The sequence below is a fragment of the Momordica charantia genome (assembly GCF_013281855.1).
Source record: "Momordica charantia cultivar OHB3-1 chromosome 5 unlocalized genomic scaffold, Mcharantia_2.0 BLBB01000005.1, whole genome shotgun sequence".
NCBI classification, from domain to species: Eukaryota; Viridiplantae; Streptophyta; class Magnoliopsida; order Cucurbitales; family Cucurbitaceae; genus Momordica; species Momordica charantia.
In genome coordinates this window covers 5071636-5080976 of record NW_028275163.1, presented here as the reverse complement: position 1 = coordinate 5080976, position 9341 = coordinate 5071636, and the positions used below count along the sequence as shown (strand labels likewise).

General features: G+C 29.8%; 1 protein-coding gene across 1 annotated transcript; it reads left to right on the top strand.

Moving 5' to 3' along the window:
• The first annotated feature begins 4676 nt into the window (after positions 1-4676).
• Positions 4677-8908, top strand: MYB111 (myb domain protein 111). Its single transcript, XM_022282490.2, has 3 exons — positions 4677-5052; positions 5844-5973; positions 8008-8908. The coding sequence occupies exons 1-3, from the start codon at positions 4920-4922 to the stop codon at positions 8693-8695; spliced, it is 951 nt and encodes a 316-aa protein (XP_022138182.1). The 5' UTR covers positions 4677-4919; the 3' UTR covers positions 8696-8908.
• Positions 8909-9341: the final 433 nt, after the last annotated feature.

The window sequence follows — 9341 nt, the reverse complement described above, 5'->3', positions numbered from 1 at the left end:
ATTAAGAATTCAAATAATATTAAATTTAACATATAAATTATATGACGACTGCTAAGGGCATTTTTGAAACATTACATAAATTTACAATATTCCCAATGAATAAATCCTGCAAAACAAACGTGGTTATTTGAAATTCCGGACATCTAAAATTCCAGGCATATGAGATTCTAGGTATCTGAAGATGTCGTTCCCAAAAAAACAAACTGCCCTAAGAGTGTCAATAAACCAATCTAGGAAAAGCTAATATTAGCAAGGTTTAATTATATTATCTCACGTAGTTATTGTAAAGTATGTACATTCTTTCATTATTATGGTTTGGATATTTTCATTATTTATTACTACATTTAATTTTTGTGTTTATCAAACCTCCATTTATATACAATAATTATTTTCATCAATTATCATGAGCACAATTTGGTGCTAAAAGTACGATTCATTACATTAACCTCTTTATGGTTAAATGACATTAAAATAAAATTTTTAACATTACCCTTCATTACTGTATTAGTGTTTGATAATCATTTTTAGACAATTTTATCCTGATAATTTGAATTGGTAATTTTAATAATGCCGTTAATTTATCTTTATAATTTTTACCATATTAAAAGGTGTAATAGTTAGAGAATTATTTTTAGACTTATTTGTTTTTTATATAATTTTAAAACTCAAATCTGCACCTGAAAATTAAAATAATATTTATTATTTTAAATTCTAAATTAACTTAAAAAAATACATTACACGTGTAATATTTATACATCTTAGAGAAACCCCACGTTAAAATTAGTTTGGCATATGAGAAGGTCATCGATTTATCAATAAGAAATGGTATTAGAACCCACCAAAGAATTAAAATATGATGAAAACATTCTTATTAATGTTAATGAATATTTATGAAAAAATAATGTAAATTAATAAATTCATTTAAATTTATCCATTTTTTTAACACAACATGTGAGGTGAGAATTCAACTTACGACTTCTTGGTTGGAGATTATGTTAATTACTAGTGAGTTATTATTCGTTTTGGCCATTTAAATTTATCCATTAATAAGAATTTATCAACATTTTTCTTGATACTATATACGAAAAAATTGACTCTTTAGATATTAATGATACTCTTTTATTTATGAAATATTGACAAAAATATGAACATGTCATGTCACTATATATTTCACTTCATGATTAGAACAACTCTTCCCTTACATTAGTCGATTGAAAATCCAACTCAAAGATCCAAGAGGGGAACATTGGCCATGTAATAATCCCATATGGGTTATAAAAAAAGAAGGAAAAAAAATGTTAAATTAGTGTATAAAATGTACTAAATTTAGTCCTCGAATTTTGAACATGGTATCCATTTGATCCCATTGTTGTTAATACTCTTGATTGAACATGATCGTGATACGCGTTCATCAAATATGAGACTGGATAAATATATGTCATGCCAATTGTTTAATGATATACGTTAATATAAAATCTATGATATATGTTAATATGAAATATATCAAATAGAAAGCTCATATAAAACTTGAAAATGTTGAAGAAACTTCTATAAAGTTCAAAGGAAATAAATAAGTACAATACACAAGGTTTATGGAAAAATTTATTATTAAAAAACCAAATTATAGACTAAAGGATAATTATCTCAACCTTGCGTATTTACTAAATTATCATTGAATCTAAAAGATTAAACTAACGAGTTACGTTGAAAGGTACTACAAGAGATAACATTACAAAATTTTAAATATAAGATCTCTAGTTTTGATACCATGTCTAGCCATCATTAAACCAAAAGATTTTTTAGATGATGAATTCTAGTAAATATAAATGTTGAGGGTGAAAAACAAGCTGGAAACTGGAAAATGTTGGATTTGTAAGGAGTGCAAACAAAGTCTCACGCATTAGTTAGGGAAATGGGTTAGGATGACAGGACTTTTCGATGTACGTACAAACTAACGAAGGGAATGATGCTGAGTCTAGCATGCGAGTGGATTAGTGGGCCCCACCATACCTCATGCCAATGCTAGACGTCCTTTCTAACCAACTCCATCACCTTGACCATGGGAGGACATTAGGTGGGGCACCGCACCGGTATTGAGGTCTGTTGTTGCAGGTTAACTTATCCGACGGCCTCCGATCAAAGGACACATCGACCAGCCAGATTTCGACCTCAACAGTAACATTTTTATCTGTACTTTAACAGTATTGACAGCGAAGAGAGCCCCGGATTTATAAATGAGAAAGAAAGTTTATCGATTGAAATGGCTTTCAAGATTACAAATGAGCCAAATAAATTACCAAATGCTAAACTTTTTCCCATATCAAATAGAACGTACCTCACACACAGCTAGCCAGTACAATGGGTCATTCCCAGTCGAACAATGCATGTGAAACCATTCAATGTATGAAAAGGAATATGCCTTAAATGTTCCTGTGAAGGTAATTTAATTGGCCCCAATGTTTCAATCCCTCAATTATTTTTTAGACCTTTTTTGCATGATGGGATTTCTAAAAAAACCAGTCTCTTTTTAACTCCAATCTCTGAAAGTTTTTAAATTTTTTTTCCTCCCCTTTAATATTGTTTGGTAAGGATTCAGATATTTGCAACAGAGATTCTATGATTTTCCACTTTTGGTAGCTTTTTCAGAGCAAATCTCATAGAATTTTCAGCCATTTTTTGGGCATGTATATTTCAAGCTAGGAGCTGCCAGTAGGCCATTAGCTCGTTTTATGCTTATGAATTTAGTGAAGATGGCTGCACTATAATGAAAATAATATGGCTGCTGTTTTATTGAGTAAATAATCCTTGGTATCATTAATCCTATGGTTTTTTTTTTTCGGATTTTTCTAATGAATTACTGTAGTTTCCAGATATTTTGATTGTTGAGAATGAAATGGAAGTCCCAAATTGGTACACAAGGAGAAAGTTCATGGGTACCGTATATAAATAGACGACAAACATCTCCATTAGTACGAGACAATTCGAGTAAAATTAAAAGTAAAGCTATAAAGACTTATGTCTCAAGTGGATACTATCATATCATCACATATGATCATGACAATTATTTTAAAAGATCTTTTTTTCTATACATTGTTCTCTTGTAATCTATGATTTTTTTATTTTTTTTTGGAATTTCACCATTTTGGGTAGAGATCAAAGGATTGATGACCTTATGACATGACTCAACAAAAAAAAAACTATTAGTTTCTCTTTTTGTTTTGAACTCAACACCATAATGACATACTTGAATTATGTTCAGATTGACATCTCCCTCGTATGAAAACTTTTTTTTTGAGATATATGACAATGAGTCTTTTGCTATATGGTAATAAAATATATTTTGCTCTATGAAACTCTTTAGTAAAGACGACTAAAAGTCTAATTTTAATACCATAAATAACTAGCTAACAAAGAGTTAAATGCATTATTATTCTTTTAAGTGACATCTAAAGTAAGCTGTTAGTTATGTTGATGGAGTAGTTAACCATCATATGGGTGACTTATTGGTCTAAAGAAGCTAGGATTAATTAAAAAGGAATGAGTTCAAACCCCATGATGACCTCTTATCTTAGAAATAATTAGTAATTTCAATATGTTTTCAGTATCAAATGTTGTAGGATCAGACGGTTAATTGATAGATTTGCTAGAAAACATCTTAACATTTTTCTTTATTTCAAGTCGGTGGATCTTCTCCATTACGATCTCCTATAGTTTGTTTTTATGCTTGTCGTTTTTTCTCAAATGAATAAAAGTTGCATACAATCATGTGTATCACTTTTATTTTTCCTTCTTCAATTAGCATATCGACCTAAGAGAACCACACAATGCTTTAAATACATCTAAACTAATCTGCGAATTCATTAATTTTCCCAATAAAAGTATAAACCCTAAGACATAGGTTGGGAATGTGACCAAAATCCTACATTGGCTAAATAAGTAGAAGATCATGAGTATATATTTTGTGGGACAATAATATCCACTAGTTGAGGCATTTTGGGTAAAACCAAAAGCAAAGTCGTTATGACATTATGCTTAAAGCAGAAAATATCATACAATTGTGGAGATGATTAGGGTACCGTTGTAATACACTTATGCATGTGCGTCCGAAACCAAAATTTATAATTACTACATATGTGCCTTTTCACAGGTCTTTGTACCAAAAAAACAAAAAAACAAAAAATTATTCAATGTGGCTGTTCATGTTAAAAATACCATTTTAATTTTATTCCTCTTACCATCTAACGTCATAAATTCATCAGCCACATTGTTTTCTCATCTAACGGTATACAAATCGCCACAATCACACTATTTGAACCCCTCGAATCATTTCTCATTTGTAACCCATTTCTTTTTTTCTTTTCAAGTTCAAATAAATACTAGAAGAGGAGATTTCAAATTTATAATCTCTTTAAAAAAGATATTATCAATATCTTAATCAATCAAGTTATGTCAAAGCAAGCATAATTAAACAGTAATTATTGATATATATCTCCAATTAAGAGGTTATAAGTTCAATCGCTACCCACGTACCCTAAAGAAAAAATAACAATCAATGCCAACCATAAATTGAAGCTTTCTTTTCCCCCTTTTCCCCTTTGTTTTTTGAGCCTGAAAAGTCATTAAGTGCAATGGCGACTCTCCCCTCACAGTTGTGGCAATTATGGCTTGTGGATCCATATGGGTGAAACAAACAAGTGGGGAGAAGAGAAATTAAACAACGTTCAGTTTGCTTTTGCCCCTTCAATAATCCAAACCCTATAACTCATGAAACCTCCCCAAATGCCAGTGCCACTCCTCTCTCTCTCTCTACAATTATTCTACACAACATCTTCAATATTAGGTTAGCCAAATTAAGAGTTGTTTGATCTTGTCGCCATTGTTGTTGTGTTGTTGCTGTGATCTCTGTGTTTTTTGGAGCCATGGTGAGAGCTCCTTGTTGTGAAAAAGTGGGGCTGAAAAAGGGAAGATGGACAGCTGAAGAAGATGAGATTTTGACCAAGTATATCCAAGCCAATGGAGAAGGCTCTTGGAGATCTTTACCCAAAAATGCAGGTCATCATCTTCACTTTCTCTTCTTTGTATATGATTATTACGTTAACAACGAACTCGAACCAAATAGATGTGTTTTCTTTTTTGATTCGGTGCTCCTTGTTGAGTGTGACATTGATCATTTCAGTTGAAAAACTGTGTTATTGATTCTTAGTTGCGCGTGTTTTTTCTTTGAAAAATTTCATTCCATGGCGTAAATTTTATACTTACTTTAAAAAATGTCATAAATTTTTACTCTTTTTTTCCAAAGTAATGACTTACGTTTGTTTTGTTAACCGAAATATAACTGGATTCTAGTCACATTTGAGTTTTACCTATTTTTTTTAGATGAGTTTTATACTATAAACCTTTTGATCTCTTATCTTTTTTAATGTGAAATCCATAACAAAAGTTGTTATTAAACACTTACTATGATTTCATACATGTTTTGTGTATCAAGAAAAATTTTAATTAGTCGAAAGAAAGAGAGTCAGAGAATGACAGTTTAACGATATTCCAAACAATTCTTTAAACATCCATTTAATAACTATTTTGGCTTTAGTTTTTTAATTTTTTAAAATCAAGTTTATAGACACTGTACTTCCACGTTTCTTTGTTTTGTTATCTGGTTTTCAAAATCAAAATTAAGTTTTTTTTTTTAAGATTTATTTTTCATGTTCTTAAGAAAAGGTAGAAATGATGAGACAATAATTTTGAAAAACAAAAAATTTTAAAATAAAATGGTTATCAAATGCCGCTATTTCTTTCCTCTTTGGATATGTTTTGAGACATCTCTATGGTGTTACATATTAAAGGATTGCTAAGGTGTGGAAAGAGCTGCAGATTGAGATGGATTAACTATCTAAGGACAGACTTGAAGAGAGGGAACATCACCAGTGAGGATGAACAAATGATTGTAAAGCTGCATAATGTTTTTGGCAACAGGTATTTGTTTTTATTCAGTTGTTATGTTATGTTTCATTTATGAGACACGTTGTCTTGTGTTCTTTTCGTTGTTTGTTTTAGTTTCGCTACCATTGACTTCTCTTTGTTTCATTTTGTCTTGTGTTCTTTTCGTTGTTTGTTTTAGTTTCGCTACCATTGACTTCTCTTTGTTTCATTTGTATCTTGATCTCCAACTGTAAGATTAATCTTTTTCCTAGTAATTAATATACTTAATATTGAGCTCGGACTACAATTTTAAAATCCCAAAACCAAAATATTCTAGGGTGTTGAAGCTATATGGTGGAGTTGTTAAAACTCGAAGTTGTTATCTTTGAGAAGTTAATTAGTCTGAGGTTGTTTAATTCGTGTTCAAGTTACAAAGTTTCTTAGCCTCAAGTTTTGAAGTCTATATTGGCGGGCTAATCTTTTTTGGAAAGGTAAAATTAGAGTTAGATTCTAATAAACTTTCGAATTAAAATTGATTTCTATTTGAATTTGTTTTCGAACAATTAAAATTGAAATTTTAAGTTATATTGTTTTATGAAATATTTTAAACGTAAAATGAGTTATAAATTATAATTACTATTATATATTGTTTATTCTCTTTATTTTTATTGGATAATCTTAGAATTTTATTTAAGTAAATTATTTTATTTATTCCATATTCTTTTGTTATTTTAATTTGATTACCTTGAAAATAAAATACCTTTTAAATTCACTATATTTCAAATAAAATATTACATATTTATATCATTTTACTTGAATAAGTTCAAAATGAATATTATATATCTATATTTGGTGTACTAAAAAACATCTATATTTACTATTTTTGAGTGTGTCTAATTTAGAAATGAAACACTTCTTTGAATATGATTTTATTTGAATAAGTTCAAAATACAATACAATTTATTTATTTCTTTGAATATGACTAATTTGAAAAATGAATACATTATTTTACTTTAATATTTGTTTGCTTGAAATTAAGTATATTTGTTTTAATATAATTCAAAATAAATTATCATTCTTATTTTAAAATCAATTGTCTAAAATCATATATTTTTGGACACTATCATGTTTAACATTGAGGAAGAGAGAGAACGATAATTAAAAAAGTCACTAAGGAATTAAAATTAAATTTAAGTATTTAATTACTTTGATTACATCAAATCTTTAAATTTAATTATTTAAGTTTGATATTTTTAAATTTATTTTATATCAAGACATAACTACGTATACAATATCTTAAAAAAATAGGTATACATACAATTGAATTATAATCCATATGAATCTATATTTTTCAATAATAATTGAAAATTATATATCCCTATGAATTAAAAAATATATTTGTATTATAGTATAGAAAATTTTAATATATATAATTGTGAGTATGTAGGGAGTTGAAACTGAAACTGAAAAAAAATTAATAATTGAAAATGGGAAAATAAGATAGGAGATTAGTGAAGGGTTAGAATAAAAAGAAGAGAGAAAATGGTAAAACTCACTAAAATAATAAAACAAAAAGGGAGAGAAATCATGGGACCCACCAAATTTATAGAAGAGAGAAAAATGTTGGGACCTACTAAATTTGAGAGGACGTGGGACCTACCAAATATATGTGATTTTATGAGGAACAAAGAAATTGAAGAGAGATAGAAGATGTCAAAACGAACATATTTCAGTGATAATTAACATATATCTATAATCAAAAGATTGTGAGTTATTAATTCCTTATTTAACACGGAGTAGACTTTCTAAATCAACTCCACTCCACCACTTGAACGGTCCCTAGTTTTTATTTTATTTTAATGTCGATAATCTTGTCTCCCTAGCTAAAAGAAATTTAATATGTCCAACTTATGAGTTAAAATTTGGTGGCCCTTAGGATTATCTTGTCAATCACTTCTATGTTCTTCCCTTTTGGTTGATTTCCTCTTTTATTATTATTTTTTGTCACGTATCAAAGAAATGATGTTGGTTCTTGATGTTGGTTCACGGGTGTATATTAGGGTCTTTGGATTTGATTTCATTTTTCAGGTGGTCTTTAATAGCGGGACATTTGCCTGGCCGAACGGACAACGAAATAAAGAACTACTGGAATTCCCATCTGAGTAGAAAAATCTACACTGTGACATGGCCGACATCCGACAAGTCATCATCCGCTCCTTCGTCTGTTGTCACTGCCATCCTCGACATCGCTCCTACGACCAAGCGAAGACGATGCACCACAGATCGGAAAGCAGGGAAAACAACAATCCCTACTCCTGATCATATGGAGAAAGAGGAAGAGGAAGAGGAAGAGGAAGAAGGAGAAAGAGAAGTGTTGAGGTCAGAATTACACAAAGAAGAAGATGATGGAAAGGCATTATTATTGGGAAATAATGAAGTGGTTTTGAGCCCCATAATGGAGCATGGGGAGAATTGGGGACCATATGATTGGCTAGATGGTGAAATAATGAGACTCAATAATGAAATTCTTGAATGGGGAGTGGTGGAATCAAGTGGGAATTTATGTAGTGATCAAACAAAAGTGATGACAAGTAGTACTGATAATGAAGATCATCATCAGAATGGGTCATGTTCCTCTTCAATGAATTCAGCTTTGGAAAATGAGCAATGCCTGAATTGGGCTTGGGAAGATGTTGGATCTGTCGAAGAAATTTTGGACCAATGGGAGCTTCAAGATATTTCATCTTGGTTATGGGGAGGCGATCGAGATTCCTGACGATAGATATCTTGATTCAGTGTAGCGAGAGTTAGAATTTTCAAATGCTAGTTGGTTGTTGGGATTTAAACCTACGACCTAAAACGTGTAGAGATGTCTTAATCGTTTAACTGTGCTATTGTCGGAGGATAAGATAAAATTTATTTGATACCTTTTTAGTTTTAAAAATTGTATTTATTGAGAAGTTGGGTTAAGATGATGTGTTTTTTGTTTTGAAATGTGGTTAAGTGCGAAAATATCCAAACAAAGAAAATTTTAGATTTGAATGCTTGGTTAATTTTTTAGAAAATAAATATTAAAAATAAAATTGTCATGGGAAAAAAGTCTAAACAATTTCAAATTAAGTATTTTTAAAAGCTTGGACTTACTAGTTACTTTTATTATTGGCATTTTGTGGTGCATGCATCAAAACATAGATCCTTCTGAAAAAAAAAAGGTGGAGAGGGTGAGAGTAAAATGATAAATAAATAATTAAGTTTTATATAAAATTTGTAATTGACTGCCTTGAAAAAATGTCATGCCATACTTATGACATCCTATAATACAATAAAACATTTCAAAAAGTTAAAAATAAAAATGCTGTTAATTAAATTTTTTACCAATGAAATAATTTCATCATAAGATAAGTGTTGCAGTTAAAGTGGTA